Source organism: Aspergillus terreus, genomic scaffold, assembly GCF_000149615.1.
Source record: "Aspergillus terreus NIH2624 scaffold_10 genomic scaffold, whole genome shotgun sequence".
Lineage (NCBI taxonomy): Eukaryota > Fungi > Ascomycota > Eurotiomycetes > Eurotiales > Aspergillaceae > Aspergillus > Aspergillus terreus.
Genome location: NT_165933.1, coordinates 120321 through 144331, shown reverse-complemented (window position 1 = coordinate 144331; position 24011 = coordinate 120321). Strand labels below are relative to the sequence as shown.

Here is a 24011-nt window from a genome sequence, read left to right as displayed (position 1 = left end):
CGGACGGGTGTGATTGGTTACATACTACATAGGTACTACATTGTAGGGATCCTCTAGCTACAGTATAGTCTAGATTTAAGAATGATAGGTATGATGCTATGAAGGCTATTTTACAGTCAAACTAGTCACGGCTCTTTTGTCCGGCAGCGCCCTCCCCCTTCATTTTCCGCTCCAGCCCCAGCGTCTCCAGATCCTTCTTCTTGTAGTAATGCGGCGCCACCTCGATCAGCCACTCGGCCTGCAGCGGCATGTTGCTCCGCATGTATTCCTTACTAGTCAGCACCAGCTCGAAGTAGATGACCCAGCGCGGGTTGACCTCGAACAGCGTGCTGGAGGGGTGCAGGTACACGGTCTGGCCGGTCTTGACGGTGCGGTAGCTGTCGCCGCCGCGCTGGAGACGCGCCGCGTTGGGGAAGAAGCCGGCGGTGATGGCCTTCTGGATGGGGACGAGGTTGGAGGCGCCGCACGTGCTGACGGCGACCTCGACGCGGTCGCACAGGCGGGCGAGCTGGTCGCGCACGTCGCGGGCGCGCGTCAGACTGCGCTGCTGCAGGAAGTTCTCTTTCGCCCAGACGTAGCTAAAGTCCGAGTCGACCCACTGGTTCCAGATGTTCAGCAGCGTCAGGTGGTCGCCGCCGTCCTTGACGGTGAAGCGGTTGCGCGCGCTGTCGGCGTGGATCTTCTTGTCCTTGGGCCGGAAGAACAGCGCGCTGGCCTCGCCCAGCATCGACACGATCGACAGCACCTCCTCCACGCACCCGTACCGGTCCGCCGCCAGGATCGCCTTGGCCAGCATCGGGTCCGTCGGGAACTCGGCCATCTGCCGCCCGATCTTGGTCAGCTCGCCGCGGTCGTTGAGCGCCCCCAGCGCGTAGAGCTGTTCTAGCGCGCGGATGATCGTTTCCGCCGGCGGCGGGTCCATAAAGTCGAACTCGAGGAGCTGGTCGATGCCGAGCGATTTGAGCATGAGGATCACGCTGCTCAGGTTGGTGCGCTGGATCTCGGGCGTTGTGCTCTCCTCCAGCTCGTTGTAGTACGCCCATTTCGTGTACAGTCGGAAGCACTTGCCTGGCCCGACACGCCCGGCGCGTCCGGCGCGCTGGTTCGCCGACGCCCGCGAGCACGGCGTCACCACCAGGCTCTCCATGCCCGTGCGCGGGTTGAAGACGTTCTCCTTGACAAAGCCCGGGTCGATCACGTAGACGATGCCGTCGATCGTCAGACTGGTCTCGGCGATGTTCGTTGCCAGCACGACTTTGCGCGCCTTGGGCGGCGTCGGCTCGAAGATCTTGGTCTGGAGCTCGGACGGCAGATTCGCGTAGATAGGACAGATGATCATCTCGGGGATTTTACTCCCCAGTTTCCGCGCCGTCTCTTGTAAGCTCTGCTCGGCGGCCTCGATCTCCTCCTGACCGGTCAGGAACACGAGGATGTCGCCCTGCCCCTGCGTAATGTGGATCTGGAAGACGGTGGTGATGGCTGCGGCGAGGTAGTTGGCCTCCGGCTGCGAGGTGTAGTGAATGTCCACCGGGTATCGTCGGCCGGGGATGTTGAAGATGGGGGCATCGTCGAAATACTTTTGGAACTTCTGCGCGTCCATGGTCGCCGACGAGATCAGCAGCTTCAGGTCGGGACGCGCCTTGGCAATATCCTTCAGCAGACCGCAGGCGATGTCTGTAGGCACCGTCCGTTCGTGGGCCTCATCGATCATCAGCGCCGAGTACTGCCCCAGATCCGGCTCGGTCAGCAGCTCCCGCAGCAGCATACCGTCCGTCATGTACTTCAGCACAGTCTTGTCGCTCGTGTTGTCCTCGAACCGGATGGCATAGCCGACCTCGTTCCCAATCTTCACGCCCATCTCCTCGGCCACACGCGACGCCACGCTCATGGCCGCCACTCGCCGCGGCTGCGTGCATCCCACCTTCATGCCGTTCTTGGTATACCCGGCCTCGTGGAGATACTGCGGGATCTGAGTCGTCTTACCGGATCCCGTCTCACCGACAATGATCAACACCTGGTGGTCGCGCACGGCGTCGATGATCTGCTGGCGGAACTGGTAAATGGGCAGACTCTTCCTGGTGTCCTCGATGGAGGCGGCCTTCTTCTCCGCGGCGTCCAGCTGCTCCTGCAGGGCGCGCTGCTCCTGCGTCAACGGCTTCCGCGTGCCCTCCATCTTGGCGTCCATGACGAAGTTGATCTTCTGCGAGTCGTCAAACACATACTCGTAGTCGCCCTCGTCGGCGATCTCAGCGCGGTTGATCTGCGCCTTGGCCTTGGCCGTCTGCTCCAGCTCCCACTCCTCGTGCTCGGTGACGAAGCGCTCCTGGCCCATCTCGTCGCGCTCCACGTACCGCTTGTACAGCGCCTCCTCCTTCTTCTTGCGATCGATCTTGCCCTTCTCCGTGATGTAGTCGTCCGGCATCATGTACCCGTCGCGGTGGTCGTCGATGCGCATGCGCTCCTCCGCAATCCGCAGCACCTCGCGGTTGCGCGCAAACTCCTCCTTCTCCCGCCGCGTCAGCCGCGGGTTCTCGCGCAGCTCCGCCGTCTCCTCCGCCACCTGCTTCCGCAGCAGCGCCAGCCGCTCCATCTCGCGTTTCTTCAGGTACTCCTGCCGCGACCGCAGCCGCAGCTCCGGCATGGCCGCCGCCCGCGCCGACGCATCGTCCGCCAGCGCGCGTCGTCGCGCCGCCTCGCCCGTCCGCGTACGGTCCTCCACCACCTTCATCGACTTGCTGTCATCCTTTTTCGCCAGCCGCTTCGCGAACTCATCGCGCTCTTCGAGGTCGCGCCGCCGCTCCAGCTCGCGCCGCGTCTCGGGGTCGAGGTCTTCATCCTCCTCGCCCGCGCCAGCCGACGCACTCCCCTCTTCTAACCGCGTGCGCTTGGCCGGCGACTCGGCAAATTCCCCCTCGTCTGCATCCTGCTCCTCCTCCTCGGGGAGGTCCTCGTCGCCCCAGCGGTCCTCGAAATCTTCGTCCGCCGCCGCCCGCCGCCGCAGCTTCTTCGACGACCGCGCGCCCTCGTCCCGACTGCGCTCGCGCTTGCGGCCGCTACTGCGATCGCCCCGGTCTCGGTCGTGGTCGCGATCCCGCCGGCGCCGTCGCTCGCGTTCCCGATCCGCCTCGACATTCACCGGGCCCAGAGAGTCGTCCTCCATCTCCAGCAGCGCGTACCGTTTCGACGAGCGCTCTTTTGTCGAAGTCGATGCGGATGTAGAGGCAGAAGCAGAGGTGGCGGCAGGGGCCGGTTTTGAGCTAGCCCCGACACGCCGGTACAGCTTGTCGCAGAAATCGCGCACATCGTCGGGACTGCCGCCGTCGAGGAAGGGGGCGAGTTTGTCTTGCAGCGCGGAGGGCGAGCGAGCGGAGGTGGCGGTTGCGAGGATGAAGTCGACGACGGTGTCGTCGGAGGCGTTGGTGAGGCGGAGGAGGGAGTCGGAGATGAAGGTTCGGGTGTCCATTGTGTGGGATGAGTGGTCGGTTTGTAGTGTGGGTGTCGGTCAGTACGGCATTGTTGGTTGAGTCTCGGTGTAGACACGAGAAGTGTTGTAGGTGTAAGGTAGGTGGAGTGGTGATGGTTGTGGATGAAGGATGTGCGAGCTCCGATGGGAGATGTTGCGCCAAGAGTGCGTGGCTTTAGAGGTGCGTGGCTTTATATGGTATAGTATGTATGTCATTTGTATAAGTCCTACTGCGCCTATACCCCATCTACACTAGATAAAGAGCTCATCTCCCTCGGACTCTCGTGCACAACCCGCCCATTATGATCCTCCACAAACGGCATCGCCTTCACCCATTCGCATTATGCAGATACTAGTCTCTCCGCCACCGGCTGATTTTCGCGCGGCCGGCGCACCAGCGCCCAGCGCTTTCGATGCAGCCGGAGCACGTACACGGGCAGCCCAGTGGTGGTCTTATGGGCCGTGTAGAATTTGTACTTGCGGTTGTTGATGTCGATGGCGAGGAAGGCGCCGTCGCCCCAGATCTCCATGGCGTGGAAGAGGATGCGCGGGTCTGAGGGCCACGATGGGAAGATGGTGTTTATGAGGGTGTTTGTGGAAGTGGTGTAGTCCTCTGCAGAGAGGTGGGTGCTGGGGGTTTTGAGGATGAGTCTTTTTGGTTCATTGTTTTTGAACAGTTCGCGGATTTCACAGACGTTGGACAGTGGTATGTGTTATAATAACGAGAGGGATGATGAATGTACGGTAGTTGAGATGTTGACCTTGATGCATACAGGGCTAACCCAAACGGGTAGACAGTCTTCCATTATACTACCCACGGCGATACTCCAACGGCGTCAACTACTCATTCTCCTCCACGCCAATAACGGTCGTCTTAAACTTCCTCGCCGACACCCTCCGCTTAAACAAGATATCCGCCTCGCGGTACGAGCGATGCTTCAGCTCGGGCAGCCAGAAATACGCCGACACCCAGCACACGAGCGCCGTGCAGCCCCAGACATAGCCGCACTTGCCGGCGAGGTCCCAGCCAGTGGTGTTGAGCATGCGCGAGGCGAGGTAGATCATGGGGATCTCGGTGATGTAGTAGGCGGAGCGGCCGACGGCGGTGGAGAGGGCGCGCAGACGCACCGACGAGGTCTCAGAGATGATGGTGTAGGTGATGGGGCCCTGGGCGCAGGCATAGACGAACGAGATGATCACCCCCAGACACGCCTGCGCGTAGTTGGTCTGCGAGTTCTGCGGCACGGACGCGCAGATGCCCAGCAGGAAGAGGAACAGGACGTTGGCGCCGGTGCCCCAGAGGAAGACGGTGCGGCGGCGGAACCACGACGTCAGGCCCCAGGAGAGGGCGTTGCCGACGAACTGCAGGCAGGTGGTGATCAAGTTGAGCATGAAGGCTTTGTTGTGGGCGATGCCGGCTTCTACATGGCGTTAGTCTCGTCCAGGAGGAACGGACAGAATGGGGAGGGGAGGGGAGGGGCGTACGCTCGAAAAAGTAGGTGGCCTGGTTGGCAATCAGGTTGCCGGCAAAGTTCTGCGACGCGTACACCAGACAAGTGATGATGGTTCTGCGCCGGTCGGTGCCTTTCCACAGGTCCAGCAGGGTCGGCTGGCCGCCCATCTCCTCCTCGATCTTGACGGTGCGCTCGATCATAGCCAGTGACTGCTGAGCCTTGTCCTCGGTCTTTGCGCCGAGCCGCCGGATGGAGCGCAGGGCGTCTTCTCTGCGGCCGCGGCGGATGAGCCACCAGGGGGATTCGGGGGCGAAGAAGATTAGGACCATGAGGGGGGTCTGTTGGTCAGTACTGGCACTCGTGAGATGTGATAGGGAGGAGGGCGTACAGGGAAGATCCACTGCAGGGCGAGCGGCATGCGCCAGGCCCACTCGTTATCGAGCCCATTGTAGGCATACGTCGCGCCGGCGACGATAATGGACCCGATGGACCAACCCATCTGCAGGGTAGCTGTGCAGGCGGCGCGCAGGGGCAGCGGCGCAATCTCACTGGCGTAGGCCGGCGAGTTGGCAATGAAGAAACCCCACGGGACGCCTTCAAGGGCCTGACCGACGACGAGGAGGGTGAGGGAGTTGGCCTGCAGGTATTAGACGGTTTTCACGAGACAGGAGCGTACGACGTACAAAGAAAGAAATGAAAATGGTGGCATTCATCAGGAGCAAGCCCAAGAGGGTGGTCCAGCGGTATCCGATGCGGTTGGTGATGGGCCCAGACAGATAGACGCCGATGAAGGCACCGCACTGGCCGGCCTGGAAGAGGGCACTCTGCCAGCGGGTCGGGATAGCGTAGGTGTCCGGGCCGGTCTGGACGCCATACACCTTTTGAAAATGGGTGAGGGCCACAAAGTTGGTGTTGAGGAACATGTCGAACGATTCCATGACCTGACAGCATTAGACCACCACGCGGAAGATACAGATAGAAGATACACGTACAATGGTGAAGCACATCACAAAAGCCCAGAAGCACGCCCACGGATACTGCTTGGTGGCCTCCCACACGCCCATCTGATGCTCGCGGTTCTCGCCGTCAAAGGCATCGTGCAGTCGATCCGGGTTGGCGAGGATCTCCTTCTGCTCGACCTCTGCCTTTTCGCTCTCCAGCGCATCGTGCTTGCGGTCGACGCTCTCAGTCGACATGTTCTCAATAATGATTTTCACTGCAATCCAGAATGAAACGGAACAGCTCTGGACTTGAATAACACGGGGCGTGGTCGTTTTAAATCTCTATCCGTCGGCTTCTTCCCCTTCCAGGATGCCATCCGGCCTTTGTCCATGACCCCATTAGGCCGCGGACGGTAAGCAGCAAGGCCCTGATATACCGTGATCGAGCGAGTTTCCATTGGAGACGCGGGGCCCCGGACGGGGTGGTTGGTGGACGAACGACACCAAAGGAACTAGCCCGGCGCCACGTTACATTAGTTGGGTTTGTGTGCCGGGGTGAGATGCTGTCAACATGGCCGTTAGTCTGCGGTGCTAGGTAGATACGCGTCTGACGGGCTTCAAGATCGAGGTCATGCTAGTCCGGATGTGCATAGACAGTACACACACACATACATACGTACGTACCTGACTGACCTTCAACAGACAATAGTCAGCCCTGAAGACTCGCTAAGCATCGACAAGCCGTGCTAAGGGGGTAATAGGCTCCCCGCCAAGCAAAGTAGCCTCAAGCGATGCAAGCTTCTTCTCGGTCCTGCTCCGGACGCCTCTCACTGGGCTCCCGCCGCGAAGGATTCAGTCTAGCCATGGAAGCAGTGCGGTCGGCTAACAAGCGGGATCGGGTTTCCGTACAGCTGGAGAGAAGAATAACCGATCTGAACGGATGGGGGAGATTCATTACCCGACAATAGCCTGTGACTGACTTGGACGGACAGACAGTAAATATCCCGCTCTATAGATCCAACACTAATATTGTGCTTCTACATAGTACAGACTACAGACTACACATATATCCTAGAGTAGAAGATAGACATATTATTATTTACACTACACCATCGGCGCATATAATCACATATTACCAGTTCTCAAGCCCGCTTGATCACATCAAGGCATCATCCCCATGCGGAGTCGTCTCGACTCCAACACAACCCAAGGAAATAAAATACAGTCGCCAGTTCGGGAATCTCAACAGGAGTCAGCAAGTCAACAAGTACACAGGTAAACAAAGTAGAAACGGAGAATCTCTCTCGCCGCTAAATCCAATCATACACGACATCCGGACCGGGCATCAGGAAAGCATCAACGCTAACAATCAGACAAAGGAAACGTTCAAACGAGTGTGAGACTGTGACTTCGATAATCACAGAGTTGGCAGAATCAGAGCTCTTCGCTCCATTGGAATCCAAGTCGAATCCCAGGTAGGCAAAATCATTCCAGATCACAAACGCCGTCATTATATGGTATGTACCGCATGCACCAACTCCTCCCAAATGCATTTGATATGTCACGCCGATTACACGTCGATCATCTCCGCGTCTTCGGCAAGCACTTCATCGGCTGGTCCCCAGTTCCCCTCGTAGATCGTCGCGCCAGCCCGACGTCGCCGCGCAATAAACTGCACCCCGTACGTCTCCAGCACTTGATCCGCTGTGGGCCGATCCTGCGGGTCCGGAGAGATCATCCACCGCACGATCTTATCCAGCGCTTGCTCGTGGCTGGCGTCAATCATGAAGCTGGGCGGGTCCACGAGCTCGCCCGTCCGCGCCAGCGGCACCGCTTTCCGTTCGCTCGACGGCCGGCCCAGGAAGCTATCCTCACCAAAAGTGTCATCGCCAAAGTCCGACGCGCAGAGCTCCTCGAATGATGGCTCCTCCGAGACGGGGTTGCCAGATGCATCCCGGAAGATGCTGGTCTCCGAGCTCCACGTCAAACTGGGCACATCGCTCATATCCCCGTTCCGCAGCTTTTGCCAGGACAGGCCATTGTCCGGGAGCTCGACGTTGCCGGCAATCTCGAACATGATCAACCCCAGCGAAAAAATGTCGGCCGGCTTGTCGTACCGACCCATCAGGATTTCGGGGCCGATGTACTCTCGGTCGCCTTCGCCTTCAATGCCCTCTTCGGCTGGCCACCGAGTGGCCATGCCAAAGTCTGCGATCTTCAGCACACCTTCAAAAGTAATGAGGATATTGGCCGGCTTTAAGTCGAGGTGAATAAAGCCCATGTCGTGGATGTGTTTCAAGCCCTGTGAAAGTTAGTATCTCTATCAAAAACACAGAATCAGGTACATACCAAGGACAGTTCCAGCATGATCTTCCAGATCCGGAAGTCATCCAACCGGGCCTTCAGTCCGACCTGCGCCAGAAAGACGTCGAGGCTGCCTTCCTCGCAGAATTCTGTCTGAATGTAGAGATGACCGTTGTCCTCCCAACTGTCCATAAAGGAGATGATATGATCCGAGTTGGTGAGCGACTTGAGCACATCGACCTCGCGAATCCGGCGTTCCCGATCTTTCAGCCCCGAATACGGCTGCTTGGACTTCTTGACCGCCCATACCTGCTCCGGCAGAACCTTGGGGGACTTGGGGCCACTCGAGAAGATCGACAGCATGGGCGCCTTCTGAGCTTGGGCGACGCGGTATACCTGCGAGAACTCGCCGGTTCCAATCAGCTCGACTCGCTCAAAGCGAGAGGTCAGGCTGGGGTCCACATCCGGCGCGGTGAAGACATTTAACGGAAGGCTGGGGCGCTTGCCCGACTGTAACAGTGAATCCCGCGGTCCGGTGGGCGTTGCAGGGAGATTGGACGAGCTGAAGTCGGGTTTTATCGGTTGCTGGTCGTTCGGCGCCGAAATCGACAGACCACTGGGGTCCGGAGGGAATAGATTGTCCTGCGGCGTGCGCGGCGACCCGCGCTGGAACCGGTCATGCAATGGGGTCGTATTGGTTCCCATGGCTTCCGATAGTCGTTCCAGAGAAGCGATTTGAGACGTGGCCGGGGGGTACGTCCGCGACGGGAAGAATGTTTGTTTGGTCGGCGTGGGCGGGAGATCGAACTCACTCAACGGTTGGCTATCGTGTCGACCGGACGGCGACTCCGACTGCATCTCGTCTCCGTCCACGCTCACAAAGCTCCCGCGACGGGACGCCTCGGGCCGATTGAAGCTGCTTCCAAAGATGCCCATGCCCCGCGCAAAAGGCCCTGGCTTGGGACGTGCACTGAGGGGGTCGGATGGCGACGGCGGAACTAGATCGGCCGGACGAACCATGGTGGACTTGCCGAACGGGTTTTCGGCCGATCCCTGTTGCGCCGATGGGAACAGGTTAATAGGCCGCTTGCAAGGAGTGTCGGGCATGTTTTTGCTCATGCCGAGCAAGTTTTGCGGGTCCTCGGCGTTCCGGTTCTTCTTGGAGATGAGGCCGGTCGACATGAACGCGGCCGGGAGCGGTTTCACGAGCTTGTAGTTTTCGGGCGTGGCGAAGGAGTCGTTCGACGACGTGGACTCTTCGCGGGTGAGCTGGCGTACCGGCGCTGGGCGCGTGGCCCCGGCAGGAAGAGACTTGGAGAAGTCGAAGACGCCCCTTGGTCGGTCATTCTTGTGAACGGGTTCATGGGTCGGCGAGTCCTCGACTAGGCTCGAACTCGAGGAAGACTGGGTGATGGTTCGCGAAAGCGGATGGGCGGCCGGGCGTGTCTGTCCCGCTCCATTGGCTGTGGACGAGAACAACGGGCTAACAGGAGCCGGACGAGGGGAAAAGATGCTCTCCCGATTGGGTTGGAAGAGGTTGTTGTCCAAAGACAGGCGAGGGCGGACAGACGTCGGCGTGCCGGCATCAGGAGAATCTTCCATGGCCTTTGCGCGAGAGAAGAGCGAGCGATCACTCTGGCGTTGCTGGAGAGTTGATCGTCGAAGAGAGGAAGAGCGTTTTGGGATGGTGGCAAAGGGACTAAACGGAGATACAGGGACCGGGAACGATGGAATCTCGGTTTCTTTGGATGATTCGCCCGGGGACTCTTCTCCCGGCGCTGGGGTGTTTTCACTGTCGAATATGCTAAACTCGCCCGTGAGATTGGCCGCATGAACACTCCGTCGTTTGGCCGACGGGCTTCCCCGAGACGCGCGGTCCAAATTCATCAGCCCGTCGCTGCGCTTTAGGGGGCTGACCGTAGGATAGGTGCCGAACGTTCCGCTGCGCCGCTTTTCGATGCGGGACAAGGTGGGACGAGGCGCAAAGGCGCTGTCTGTCGGCGTAGGCGCGAGGAAGTAGCCACTGCCACTCGCTGTGTCGACGGGCTGAGTGTTTGGCTCCGGGCTGGTTGGGGAGTTTTCCACATCAGGCGTGGCGGGTACGGACTGCGTGGGTTTGGCGTTTCCCTGATCGGACGATATGTTCAAAGCGCGCTTCGCCGGGCTTCGGGGCGACGTTCGCACCCGACGCATGACCGGTCGAGTGATTTTGGCACTCGGAGGATATGGGACAGCGAAGGGCGATTGATGGGAGGAGCTCGGGAAGAGGACGAAGTTGCTCTTCTGGGGCGATCTTCGGGATGGCGACAAGGGAGAGGAGATGTATGGTGTTTTGGAAGGAGACTGGTTTCGTAGAAGGGAGAAGTTCGAACTCTTCGATGGCGAACGTGACAAAGAGCGGCGTAGTTGGCGGATGGCGGAGCTCGCGTCCACATGGTGGATGCCCGAATGAGACGGCAAGTGAAGGGTGCCGCCCGCATCACGGTGCGGCGAGAAAGTTGCCACCATGATGTGATATTTGACGTGATATGATTTCTGGCGGATCAGACACGCGGTCTGAGGCAGTTAAGGAACCTCCAGAGCCTGAGGGTGTCCTGCAGAGGCGGAGGGGGGCGTAGTTGGTAAAGAGACGGAGGGCCTACGCGATAGACAGACCCGAGGTAGCGACCTGTTTCGACCGCGAAGGGCGTTGATGACAACAACAGAGGATGTGGCGGTGCGGCTCTCGTGTCTTAGCCAGTTAGGAAGGTGGGTTCTGGAAATAAATCTCAGAGAGGAATGCTGAGAACGTAAGGCGCAGCGTGATCCAGGGTGAACGACGAGTCAGCGAGAGCTGAATGCGCATTCGCACCAGTTATTACAAAGTTCGAGTGCTGAAGACTGAAACGGTTGATCTTTCCATCTACTCCACGATGGCCCTTGGGAGGAGGCGACCGTTGGGTGACGGTCCTGATGGAGTCAATCCCAGGCAACTCCGGGGGGGGGGCGTCACGTAATCGGTCTAGTCTGAGGTCCGGATGAAGGCCACCCGGGGCTTGGAACGAAGTGGAGCGATGAGGAATGTTTCAAGGTGACAACAACACAGTCTAAACACGGCGTCGCGTCGCGAGGATGCAGGCGAAGAGCGGTTGGACAGAGGCGGACGGGGTGTTCGCGCGCGCGCGCGCGAGACGAGGGTTGACAAGGAGCGATAAACAGGATGCGCGCGCGCAGCGGAGAGATGCAAGAGTCGCTAGCAAGACGCGAAAGGGCGGAGGCGAACCGGAGGGATGGATGAACGTCTGGAGTCCCTTCCGTCTCCCTTTCTTTTCAATTTAAAACCTCCAGTGTGGGAGGCAGCGGACAGGCGCAAGGGGGTGGAGGAAGGCCCGAGACGAAAGAAGCAGCAGGCTGTGATATCGAGAGCCACGCGACAGGCTGAGAGAAGAAAGGGATGGAGCGCGGCCGGCCGGGACGGGGGAAGTTGCGGTATGCAGCCTCACTGCGTTGAGGATCAAATATCCGAGGAGTCGCCCTTACGGAAGGACAATAGCGAGTGGGGGGCTGGACCCAGGTGAAGTTAATGAAGAGAAGGTAGAGTCGAGAGATAGAGAAAGAAAGATCAAAATTAGACGCGGTAAGTAGCGAAGGGAGGCTACTGCGACTAGTCAGGCATTGCGCTGATAGGAGTGAGCAGTAGGGGTGGTGGTCGTAGTGGTAGTGGTGGTAGTAGTAGAGTAGCGGTGGTGGTGGTGGTGGTGGTGGTGGGAGAGATGTTTCGGTTGGGCACGCGCGACTCGCGTTGGTGTTGTTGACCCTCCTTCTGTTTGGAGTTTAGCGCCGGAAGCGTCACGCGTCTGGATCAACAACATATTTTCGTGCGTATCGTGATTCTCCTACATAGTCTCTCTCTACTCATGGTTCTCACTGTAGAATCTGTCGAGAATATTCGCGAATATCTTCATCATTCGATGGTATTATCCAGTACCTAGTACTGTCGGATTCTACCACCACCTACAACCCGAGTATCATACTCATGACCCCACACAAACAACCTTCTTCTATCGATAAATAATCGATAAGGGAACGCGGGGGCCCCTAACCGTGGCTCCCTTGCATGTGCTGGACTATGTGATCCGTTCTATTTATTATCATCATGACGATGGTTTTGCCGCTGGCGATCAACAACAGTGGCGATTGCCACTGTAGGCCCAAAAGAGTAAGTGATAAACACGCGCCTTAGGCTTCAGGCCCTCTTTTTATACTTCTCTCTCGCCGCCACTAGGTCAATGCTATCGCCACGGATTTAACCAGCATATCCAGCAGTCGTTCACTCACATCTCGCCTGTGGACTTTCTCGCAGACTCGTGAAAAAGAATGGTTGAAATGCCGACCAAAAACCCTCATCACGTGTTTGCCATCGCGATCATTGCCACCGGGAAAACCATTGATCCTGATCACTGATGCTGTAGTACTTGTACAAGTAGTACTCCGTACTCCCTAGATAACTGATTCAGCCCGATTGCTGTCCGAAACCCTGGAATCCGACTCCACATATCGGCCTCCGCATCGAACCTTATGGTCCGAGCTTGGAGTAACGGTCGAGGGACTATTGGGAATGAACGGTGAAGTAGAAGACCTGTCACATCCGAGATACCTAACTTTAGAGCGAGTATCGTACGGAGCATAGTCTGTATTTAGATACCGCCTAGTAAGCGGTATCCTGGTAAAAGCCGATGTACGTAGATAAGATCAGGTCCAACAATCCGGAGTATACAGAGATATATATCTTGGACCACCACCCATCACTCCCTATATACAGCACTCACATCCGCCCAACTTAACCATAAATCCCTTTAAAGAGTTAATTGAACACCACTAACTCCCTGACTTACTCTCCAACAATTATTAAGTAGATCCCAACCTGATATTTCAACCCTTGATTCGATTCTTCCGATTTCCGATTATTGAAGTATTAAGGACCACCACCAAACAGGTTATCTCTGTATGCATCTTTCATCCCTTACACCGCATCCTCCGCCCAACTTACCGGTAATCACGACGATCCGCAACAGACTACCGGGATCGATATGACAGATCGCATCGGCCCTCCGCCTCGGCCCCAGGCCGAACCCCTCGCCGCATGCCATCTCGTCCTGCAGCACTAACGAAGTCCCCTCCGCGGCAGCCCGCAGATCATGTTCCGTGCGCTGCGCCGCTGTTTGCTGCTGTTAGTGTCTCCACGTGCGGCCGCCTGCGGGCCCCTCGTCCGGCCGATATTGGAATATCGCAATGCAAGAAGCAGGGCGGGGTTATGGCGTTGCTTGCGTGCGCTGTGCGGATGCCCTAAGATTATGATGAGCGGCGGTATCGCCATGGTGATGTCCCGGCTGGTCCTCTCGGGACATCATTTCGTGAATGAGCCGGTCGAAATTGCAGGCGCATCCATTGCCGCAGTAACAAGACGGGGTTGAATAGGGAGCAGATTGCGTCTGTTTGTTGACGAGGGTGTTGGTTGTATGAAGGGGATATAGCTCCGGCGCTAGACTTAGTTCTGCTTGTTGATATAGACACCAGCTTATTCTGTTCGTCTGGCTTAATGCACTACCGTTGACACAAGACCATGGACGATTTCCCAGACAGCGCACGCTGTCTGGAACATTCCGCGTAGCTTTCCAGAAAACTCCTTCGCATCTACCGCTCACGGAGGTAACCTTAACATGAACCTTGCCAGAGCGAGGAGGTCTGCGAGGGATTTGCTTGCGTCAATATACAGGCTGTCTGCTGTCCTCGGACATGGTGACAGAAGACATGCAGGGCCTCCACCAGTGCACACAGTGACACAGGGATAGTGGGACGGTATATTTAGCGACAAACGCTGCCAACGCTACCAACGCTACCAGCACAATGCTGTACTGAACATATATCCTTGTTCCGGTGGCAGCTGGCTTATAGACCCTGTCAGGCGATGTCACGTGCATGTGGCTCCGGCCATCAACCTCAGCCTCCTACAAAGACTCGTATTCCGTCACTACACTTGTTCAATCATCATTTGGTCTCCCGAAATCCTTCTCTCCATACTAAGTGTCTTCTGGTCCAGCAAAGCGATATCCCATCAACACTCCCGCCTAGCGAATGACCATGATGTCGCCGAGTCAAAAGGGGCCTTCGTCCACCGCTTTAGTGAACGCATCCAAACCAGTCAACGACAACCCTCTGAACCGGTGTTTGGTGTTACTGGCCATCAAACTCCTCAGACGTATTCGACCTCGAGGTGGGCCCGTTCTCATGTTAACTGGCGGACACTGTGTGAAATACGGGCGCCGCATACATTTATCTGAAGCAGCATCAATGCGTTTCATAGCGCAACATACATCTATCCCAGTACCAAAAGTGATATGTGCGTTTACTCGTTCCGGGAGCACGTACATCGTGATGGAAAGAATCAAAGGAGATATGCTCGGAAAAGGCTGGGTGAGACGAAGTGAGAGTTCAAAGCAGAAGCTTCTTTCACAATTAGCAGAAATGATCTGCGAGATGCGAGACCTGCAACCCCCTAAAGATATAGGGATCGCTTCTGTTGATGGCGGATCACTGTTTGACTTTCGTGTTCCGGGTCCTTCCATACACTTTGGTCCTTTTGATACTATCCAGGATTTCCATCGGCATTTACGCAGAGGAATGGAATATGAGTCAGGGTTTGACCCTGAAGTTGAAGAGCTCTTCAAACAGCAGAGCAGCAAATCTTGGCCTTTGGTGTTTACCCATGGTGATCTTAGCAGTCTTAATATTCTTGCTCGCGGAGATGATATTGTTGGTATTATTTGACTGGGAAACTGCTGGTTGGTATCCATCATACTGGGAATATACTTCTGCCCATCAGGTCAATCCGCAGAATCCTTTCTGGGCCAACGAGATTGACAAGTTCCTCCAACCCATGCCCGAAGAGCTCGCGATGGAACGGACCCGTCAAAAATACTTTGGAGATATTTGAGTATCATATAATGTCCCTCCGCTCCGTCAAGTCATAATACACAAGTCAGCCTTAACAAGGAATGATGCCTAGCCGGTGCTAGAGCGGTGTCTCTTCCAAAGGTGGTAAATGTAAGGCTTTCCCGTTGGTCTTGGTAATCTTAATATCCTCCAGATCAATACCATGGAAAAGGCGCACCTATATCTGTTAGCTTCGACGCGCTCTCATGGGTAGTGCTAAGCAAGAGCAAGGTAACCAGGGACAAAAGCTGAAAGGAATGGAAAGAAATCGGTCCACCTACATTCACTGCATGTCCGCCATGTCTAAACTTCGGGTTCAGTGATTCGTTGTACACGTTGGCACCACAGGACCCGCAAAAGAAGATCTGTATAGTCCGTGTGCCGAAGCGATATTCCTATACAGAAGCGTCAGTTCAATACTGCGGACTGTAAGAGAGGTAGATACCAGCAGACCATACCTTTAGTTCACTTGCACCGTGGTGGATTTCAAGATCGTCTACGAAGACGAGCAGACTGCCGGCGATATGACAATAGCTACCTGGAGAGTTTCTTAGCATAAAGACAAGCTGTTTTATAATCATGCAGGGTTATGTGATAGTGCACATACAGTTGCAAGAAATCACAGTTGATTCAGATAACGGAGACCGCAGTCTCGCAGCGAAGCGCACGGCCTTGCAATGACAACTTCCTTCGTAAGAGACATGAGCCGACAGGTCGACAAGATCCTTGTTCTCAGCATCCTTGGATTGAGCCATCTTTTCGACTGTAGAGGTTTCTTCCCAGCTTGCGCGCGTAAAAGTGTTGGATAGGTCGGGTGTTCTAGAGACAGCGAGTACAGAAGAGTATTTATAGTGGTTGACAGGGCTCTTCTCAGCAGCATCTCACGATGTTGAGCGAAGGTTGAGCCCCAACGGTTAGGATATCGGGACTGTGGGGCTGATGATTCCAAATGTTGTTTCAATCTGTTCAAAGAGAAGGATTCTGGTGAGAGCTATAACTAATGAGTCAGTGAAGCAAAAGCATGATTAGTGAACATCTCCGAGCCAATACGAGATGATCCGGATGCTGCCGCTTCTAGACCTCGCCAAAGCCAACCGAAGCCCATAGGATCTAGGCCTATAATTCATGACAGACTCCCAATATGGATGCGATGAACTGCTAGAGATATAAGAGATAAGTAATACTCCTGGGTGTAGGAGTCTTTATATTTCAGTGCAAATCCCTCGCTCCCGAGACCCTAATAAACCTGACTCATGCTTCTATCGATTGAATCCTACCACCTACACCCCGTCTACCCGTAAATTCCCCCGAATCACACGCACATCATCCTCCGACAACCCCAGTCGCATATGCAGATACCGCTCAGCACCGCCAATCTCGTCCAGCGCGCGCAGAAACCCAAGCATACCCTGCATCTGCACGCCAAACAGCGCAGCCATACCCGTGCGCTCGAGCTCGTCCGCCTCGACGCCATGGTGCGCCTGCAGCATAGCCGACAGCCGCGGCCGCGCAGGCTCGATACCCGCGCGCGTTAACATGTAGTCGTGGAGGATGGCGGCGTCGGCGCACCCGGCCACGCGGAGGATCAGCGCGGCGAGCACGCCGGTGCGGTCTTTGCCGGCTGCGCAACGTTAGCCCTAACCGCCGAAAGCGCGTCCTGGGAGAAAAGAGAAAGAGAAACCTGAACAATGGAACAAGAACGGCTCCTGCGGCCGGTCGCGGATATGCTCAAATACGCGCTTGTAGATGGGGACGTGCGTGTCGAGATAGCTGCGGTACAGCCGGGTGAAGCTCTCCATGCCGCCGTCGCGGCCGCCAAAGTCGGCGTAGGTGGGCGGCGGCGCCTCAAAGGCGTACGGCAGCCAGACGGTCTGGACGCCGTCGATGACCGGGTTGGGCAGCTTGGCGCGCTCGAGCGGGCGGCGCAGGTCGAAGATGGTGGTGACGCCGAGCGAGTGCACGAGGGCGCGCTGGGCCTCGGCTGAGAGCGCGACTGGCGGCGCCGCCGAGCGGTAGGCGATGCCGCGGCGCACGGCCGAGTCGACGCTGCTGATGTCGCGGACGTTGATGAAGCCCGGGACGGAGACGAAGGGCGGCTGGGTGATGATGCGGGCGACGGTGTCGGAGGGGAGTTCGGTTCGGATGTCTGTTTGGAGCAGACGGTGGAGGTCTTCTGGGTCCATGGTTGTATGTATGGGGGTATGGGGTATGGAGTATGGAGTATGCAGTATGCAGTATGAGTGGGTGTTGCAGACAAGAAATGGAGCAAAAAATGATGGGTTTGGTTCGGCGGGGTTCTGGTACCGATATCCGACTGCCTAGGCTTGTTTTATCAGACCTACGGATATTGTAGATGCTTGAATGGATGGTATACTGACATACTTGATCTATATGTTGAGTACAACGGTATTGCAAGAGTATAGAAACAACCTCAGACCCAGCTACAACCAAGACTCAATTACATGCAATATTGGAAATCATGGGTCCCTCTGGTGAAATCAAACTCTCTCCACGCTGCTCCTGGTGTCTGCTCTTCCACTGCGACGAACCAGATCCGCCTCCACGGCCATAAGAACCATCCAAAGCGATATGTCCCTCCATGGCTGCTCAGACGCTGCGCCAGCTCCGCATTGGACGCCATAGAGGTACCGGCAAACGCATCCAAGAGCCTGTCACTCCGGCACACGTACAAGATCTGGCTGGCCAGTGTCGCCGGCCGTCGCGGCATGAACGGCCTCGTCCTCCCGCTCAACAACAGAAAGACCAAATTGCAAAAGATGACAAGATGGATCGCGATGCCGGTAATCGCCAAAGCGAGCCCCTTTGAGCCCGTCAGCACGCCGATCTCGCGCTGTTTGAACGGCGAGGCGTCCACCATGCCAGCCGCATACACCAGCTCCAGCAGGGGCGGGATAAAAACTGTCGCGACATGCACCATGAGCACCGCAAAAGACGCCCACACGGACACCAGCCAGCCCTTCCGCAGGCTCAAAAGGCCGCCACGAACCACTCCATACCGGGACACGTCTCGCTCCACCAGCGTCTCCAGTGCCGACGCAGCGCGTCCCCGCGCCAGCTGTCGCCACGGCTCGAACAGCTGCACATCGCGCTGGATGCTCTGCCACATCATGCCGCCGATCGTCGTGCACAGCGTGTACACCATCTTCGCGATGGTCGGCTTCATGCGATCCGCGACGTCGTCGGGAGCGACTACCTGCGCGACTTTGTAGATCGCGGCTGCGATGGCCGCCTGCCCCAGCCAGAGGAAGATCTCGGCGCCCCAGACGGCGCGCTTCTGGAGCCACCACCCAGAGGCGTCGGTGCGGTTGTGGTGGAAGACGCTGTCTTGGCTGCGGTTGACGATGGCGGGTGCGGAGTCGGCGGCCAGCTGATATGCGTTGCCGAGAGTGCCGTCCTCTGGCGCCGTCGACATGTGCTTCAGTCGGAAGCGGATGTCTTTGAGCGAGCGGGCGAGTACGTCGGAGCTGCTGAAGGACGGGATCTGGCCGAAGACTGTGAGCATTTTGGAATCGCAGCGCTTGGCCTCGCTGATTAGCGAGACCGGACCGGCTATCCCCCGGGGATCGTGGTAGAGGCCGGTGCGGCGGCGCCAGAGGACGAAGAGCAGGACGATGCCACCTGCTGTGACGAGCCCGTGCAGGGCTTGGGTTGCGATCGCGAACCCATGGTTGATCGAGACGGTTGCGTATCGTGGTCCATTAACTCGGTCGGAGGAGTAGGAGAGACTGCCCCATTCGATGCTCCACATGGCGCCTGTCAGGGCTGGTATGATCGATGCGGAGAGGACGTATACGGATGCAGCGACGGCGACGGCATAGTGTCTGTTCTTGAGAGCGATGTACGGCACAAAGAAGCTGAACTGGGCGACGTAATCGAGACCTATGCTGTTGGACCAGTCGCCTCCCTCCTCGCTGGAGAGTTGATGGAACGGTTCGAGTTTCCGGACAGTAACGTCGAGGGTCTCCCAGCATAGGCCGATTATGGTGGCTATGGCTACGGGGAGGTATTGCCAGGCTAGAAAGGCAGTGGCACTGTTCTCCTCGAAGATGAATATGCTGTGGGGGTTGATGTTGGTCGTGTTCTGTCGGACCAGATCGATGTCTGCGATGTCCTGGCCATGTTTACTCACCACTATCTGGATGCCCGCGATTGACGCAACATGAAGGGCGATCAGAATGAGAAGATACAGAGGTTGAAAGGAGAGAGGTTTCCAGTTTGGTATCCCCGTTGGTTTGTCGGATAACATCGTGCTTTCTTGGACTACACGAGACTGGTCATGTCGAAGCTCATGCAGTTGGTATATATTGCCGTGGACACTTATCTCATATCAATAATCACGGTGAAGAAGACTTCTTTCGCAGTGAGAAAAACACGGGGGACATACGCTCTTAACTCATGCGCCCCTGATAGCCTCCAAGCAGGCCAAGAGGCAGAATTGAAGGATCATAACAGGCCCTAATCTTATCGAATCTCTGCATGGGCACGCGGGATGAAGGCTACAAATATGTAGTATCATTGGATGCTCCATCACCATCTCTCGTATTCCCATTGCTAGCTTGTATTCCATGCAGGATGCCGCTCGTATTTATTAAATTAGCAGTTCAGCCTAGTAAAGCGGACGATCAGCTTGACAAATATAACTCAGCGGATAATGTGCAGCAACAGTCGTCCATACACGTAGGAGTAGGCAACTTGCAAATTCGGGAAGAAGAGAAAGGTGTTCATACCGGTGTCCACACCAAAGGCCGTCTTGATTTCATTAGTTACTTCCATAACCAAGAGGGAATCTATACCCAGGTCGTCAGGCCGACACAAGCGATATGCTGAATACACTGGCACATGGGGCCAAAGCAAAACCAAGCGCTGGATTGCTTGGTATATTCCGAATGGTCTAGGATCTTGCGCGAGCTGGGCGTGTCTGTGCTCTGTTAAACGAACAAACCCAGTCGTCTGTGCAAAGCCTTCCCTGCTCTCCATCGCAGGCTGCGACTTTGATTGACTGGAAATGAGAAAGCCTGTCAGGGTCTCCATCTGCAGGTCCTCGATGTGGCTCACTTGTGTCCTGTAAGCATCCGGATCAGGATGGAGCATCAGAGCGGCGCGTGAGACTAATTTAATATAATGCGCGACTGGTGCTAGGGCTTGACTAGATGCAATGTGGCGATTCAGTAACATGCAATACCTCTCGCTTTATGGATCAACAAGGAACCGCGCCCGGTTCGCTGTGCTGCCATTTCCGTAGCCGCTAAATGGAAAAACTCATGACCTGCTGGTGCCAGCCCAGAATTGGAACTATCCGTTGGTGTGGCAGTACCGGCAGTCTTGATAAATGGTAGCCAGTGTTGATTTTTCTCGAATTGATAGGGAGGCCGTGTCAAGAAATAATACCCTATCTGTGGGCAACGGTGGAAAGGCCAGCACTGCACTGGGGAGCCCGACTTCCATAGAATGACAGTGAGGTCAGATATCTGATTCACTGAATTGGACGTCGTCAGCTATAAAGTGAATATCCACTGTTCAGCGGAGGGCCCAAACAGCCTCGTAGTAACTTCCAGGATTAGTCGGTCTTCAGGTCCCAGAAGAGTGCTCCCCTTGCTGGCTTCTTGAATGACTGATGGTCAAAAGTATCTGGACTCCGGAGGAAGTTACTCTCACCAGTGAATACCTGCACGGTCTTGTACACGCAGGTCAGAGTTCGCATACAGATGGCTGAAGCAGGTGAGATCTTCTTTCCAGCCACCTTACAGCACCTTACAGCCACCATCATATACTTATCTCCAGGGAACCAGAGCAAGCCCGGATTGGACTGCGTCTGGTAATGCCAACTACGGCGTATCTCCGTCCAACCAGGTAGGCGCTAACTCATAATCCCAGCCCTCAATGATGGCCATCTACTCCGCACATCCCGACTTGGCTAGCCCAGCCAAGGAATGCCGCAAATGCTTGTTCCAATATAGACTACGGATCCTTTCAAATCTAGATTGTTGCCCGAAAGACACCACCGGCTCCCACCGGAACATGAAAGCACAACAGCCTCCTGCTCACCGGTCGCTCAGGAGAAGTCCGGTACATCACAAGCATATAAAGTCGGCCAAGGATTGGAACCTTGATGATAGAGGTGTTGCCATAGAGGTGTTGCCATCCAGTCTAGGCAAGTGGAAGTGGAATATTCCCCTGCACGCGTAGTCGTATCTCAAGACGAGCTTGAAGCCAGAGGGCGCCGCAGCTTATACAGTTCCCAGGATACCAGGACAGCAGGGCTCAGGGCAAAGAACGGTAACTTGGAGTCCTTCAGCCTCAACGTAGAAGTCATCTGATGAAATTCCGGGTTATCCAGGTGCTTGCTAGCCCTATAGATAACGGCAGCAAGAATGCGGCAGTGCAGCAGTTACTAGTAGCCCAAAAGCGTAGATCTCTTCGTTGTTGGCGGAGTTTCCCTAATCTCCGCCCATTAAGCCCGATTTGTAGCTCACGCTATCATATTACGTCTTAACCCTCTCACTCCCTCTGACTTGCACATACTCTCCCCCCTCCCTCTCAACATCTCTATCGATCATGCCGGCGAATAACAGCGTCAAGAAAGCTCTCTCCCTAATCAAGCAGGACTCGTCAAAAGTCCTCGGTCTACAAGTTGGCAGCCATACAAGCGTTGAACCGGGCCAGTACATTGGCAGGGCAGGTCAGCCGCTGAATCGTGTTACTCGCGATGACAGACAGGTTGGGGCGTGAGACTGACCACTTCTGTATGATTATGTAGATGCGCAATCCCCCCCTCAACTCTCCTTCCGCGGTCTCTCCCCAAGCAGCACTTACATGGTTGTTGGCCTCGATATTGACGCCCCCTTCCCTTCCTTCGGCGTCTTAGGCCCAATCCTCCACTGGATCCAGTCAGGTCTCCAACCGACTCCGTCCGAGACTGATCCAAGCACCTATACGTTAACTGCCACGGTACCATTTGTCGCCAACTACATCGGACCCGCGCCTCCCCCTGGGAGCTCACCGCACCGGTACATTTTCATCTTATACGAGGAGCCACCGGCGTTCAAGGTGGAGAAGTATGCGCCGCCTAACGGGCAGAAACTGGGCAATATGCATCGGATGAGGTATGATCTCGATGCGTGGGAAAAGAAGATCGGGTTGAAGTCCATTCTGGCGGCGAATTACTTTACTAGTAACTGATATCACTCTGGAAGGAGCTTTTGTTGATATTGCGCATTGATAGGCACGCATCAGGAAGGATATAGTATAATGTTAACTTTTATATCTTTTTAGTATCAGCCAGGCCAGCTACGACAAGAGTTAAAAGATTATAATAGGCTCATCTTTTCCAAAAATGCTTCATGGGCACGCGAGATAAAGACCATAGACATATACCGGTAGTATTATTAGAAGTAAAAGCCCTCTACTACAGGCTCCTGATGGCTTATCCCACACAGATGCCATCGTAATACTCGGATAAAATGGCAGGTTTAATGGCCTGAAGGCAGTGAACAGTCTCTCTGCACTGTAGACACGACCTCGAGCTTAAGCTGTTCGATGCTGGTGTATTGACAAGTCCAACACTTGTGTATTATTTCTCGGTAAGGAAGACCATCAAGACATGGAAATTGTCCAGCAGAGTAGCGATCTTCAATCTCCTCGTCATCGCTGTCATTGATTTCCTCGTATGGGCGATGGCCAGTCGTGATTTCGTACATCAAACACCCTAGAGCGAAGATATCCGTCACCTTGGACCGGGGAGAATCCGGGGCCATCCGATACCGATCTTCCTCCTCAACAAGGGAATCAGATTCGCCAACTGCTGAGCCAGAAAAATTGCACAGCTTGATCGATAAGTCATCGGCAACAAGAAAGTTTCGTGTGCTGATGTCGGCGTGGACAATCCCAAAGCTATGGACCAGGGAGACGGCGCTGATGGCCATTGCAATCCACTGTTCCCGAATGTGGCTTTGGATTTCTCGATTGTGGGTTTGAAGATACTCGCGCAGGGTGCCGAGTCGCATGAATGGGAAGCGGATGCAGTCGTCCGTGATTTCAAGGCAATTGAGGATGTTCGGGTGCTTGGGTAGAATTCGGTAGATGGTCTTTTCGCGCTCAAAACATGACCGGGCAAACTCATCTCGGTGCAGCGTTGTCTCAACGATATCTTTATTGCATCCTTCAAGCCTGTGTCGGAGAGGAGCTTTGATAACTTGCTCCGGATGGCGAGAGTCCAGGCAGACGATTCCCGTCGTACCGAATGCGATTATACGAGAGATACCCTCGGGTCGCATCATCACCGGATAGCCATTCATGACTGTCCTGGTTGCAAGTAAGAGGGAGAAGCGTAGCGGCTCCGACGGGTGTGATCGAGCCCCTTTATGTATCCGGGGTCGTGAGTTGTACAGGGTATCCGAGCACCACCTCTTCCAAACAACCTACTTCATTTCAAGCAAATATGCCATCCTACCGCCAATTGTCATAATATGCTAGGATACCTCGCTAAGAAGAACAGCATCAAATCATATCTCCGATACCAGAACTCCCGCGGTGAAAACATTCTGCATTTGGGTTCAATTACCTGCAACACCGAGATGGACCACCTCTTGGGAGGTATAACGCAACTAAATGGTCGAGGAGACTCACCCTTGGTATGCGTTATTATAAAAATTTCAAACACTGGATATTGAGAACGTTCGAAGAATCTGCCCCAGTTCTACTCTTACGCAAACATCGTGCAAAACATCATCCATGCAACGATCGTGTCCATCAATGCCAGTCTCTTTAGCGAGCGCTAGTGGCAATCTGTCTCGCCCCCACCGTCAGCCTATGACTCGAGTGATTCAGTTGAAAACTTGAACCTCCAGGATTCTTTCT

General features: G+C 55.6%; 8 protein-coding genes across 8 annotated transcripts; 2 read left to right on the top strand and 6 right to left on the bottom strand.

The window, feature by feature from the left end:
* Nucleotides 1–121: 121 nt before the first annotated feature.
* On the bottom strand, nt 122–3463 carry ATEG_06896 (putative mRNA splicing factor RNA helicase (Cdc28); the record flags this gene model as incomplete). Its single annotated transcript, XM_001209582.1, has 1 exon — nt 122–3463. One exon carries the CDS (start codon nt 3461–3463, stop codon nt 122–124), a length of 3342 nt encoding a protein of 1113 aa, XP_001209582.1.
* Nucleotides 3464–4303: 840 nt separating this feature from the next.
* Nucleotides 4304–6113, bottom strand: ATEG_06895 (uncharacterized protein; the record flags this gene model as incomplete). The annotated part of the gene is made up of 5 exons (XM_001209581.1): nt 4304–4884; nt 4949–5255; nt 5306–5554; nt 5601–5858; nt 5910–6113. The coding sequence occupies 5 exons, from the start codon at nt 6111–6113 to the stop codon at nt 4304–4306; spliced, it is 1599 nt and encodes a 532-aa protein (XP_001209581.1).
* A 1315-nt stretch (nt 6114–7428) lies between these two features.
* Nucleotides 7429–10670, bottom strand: ATEG_06894 (tyrosine protein kinase SWE1; the record flags this gene model as incomplete). Its single annotated transcript, XM_001209580.1, has 2 exons — nt 7429–8160; nt 8208–10670. 2 exons carry the CDS (start codon nt 10668–10670, stop codon nt 7429–7431), a joined length of 3195 nt encoding a protein of 1064 aa, XP_001209580.1.
* Nucleotides 10671–14285: 3615 nt separating this feature from the next.
* ATEG_06893 (uncharacterized protein) lies at nt 14286–14969 on the top strand (the record flags this gene model as incomplete). The annotated part of the gene is made up of 1 exon (XM_001209579.1): nt 14286–14969. The coding sequence occupies one exon, from the start codon at nt 14286–14288 to the stop codon at nt 14967–14969; it is 684 nt and encodes a 227-aa protein (XP_001209579.1).
* Nucleotides 14970–15213: 244 nt separating this feature from the next.
* On the bottom strand, nt 15214–15889 carry ATEG_06892 (GFA family protein; the record flags this gene model as incomplete). Its single annotated transcript, XM_001209578.1, has 4 exons — nt 15214–15312; nt 15416–15529; nt 15593–15672; nt 15742–15889. 4 exons carry the CDS (start codon nt 15887–15889, stop codon nt 15214–15216), a joined length of 441 nt encoding a protein of 146 aa, XP_001209578.1.
* Nucleotides 15890–16414: 525 nt separating this feature from the next.
* Nucleotides 16415–19401, bottom strand: ATEG_06891 (uncharacterized protein; the record flags this gene model as incomplete). The annotated part of the gene is made up of 4 exons (XM_001209577.1): nt 16415–16755; nt 16777–17452; nt 17477–17507; nt 17597–19401. The coding sequence occupies 4 exons, from the start codon at nt 19399–19401 to the stop codon at nt 16415–16417; spliced, it is 2853 nt and encodes a 950-aa protein (XP_001209577.1).
* A 2309-nt stretch (nt 19402–21710) lies between these two features.
* Nucleotides 21711–22458, top strand: ATEG_06890 (YbhB/YbcL family Raf kinase inhibitor-like protein; the record flags this gene model as incomplete). The annotated part of the gene is made up of 3 exons (XM_001209576.1): nt 21711–21834; nt 21913–22258; nt 22428–22458. The coding sequence occupies 3 exons, from the start codon at nt 21711–21713 to the stop codon at nt 22456–22458; spliced, it is 501 nt and encodes a 166-aa protein (XP_001209576.1).
* Nucleotides 22459–22624: 166 nt separating this feature from the next.
* ATEG_06889 (uncharacterized protein) lies at nt 22625–23449 on the bottom strand (the record flags this gene model as incomplete). The annotated part of the gene is made up of 1 exon (XM_001209575.1): nt 22625–23449. One exon carries the CDS (start codon nt 23447–23449, stop codon nt 22625–22627), a length of 825 nt encoding a protein of 274 aa, XP_001209575.1.
* Nucleotides 23450–24011: the final 562 nt, after the last annotated feature.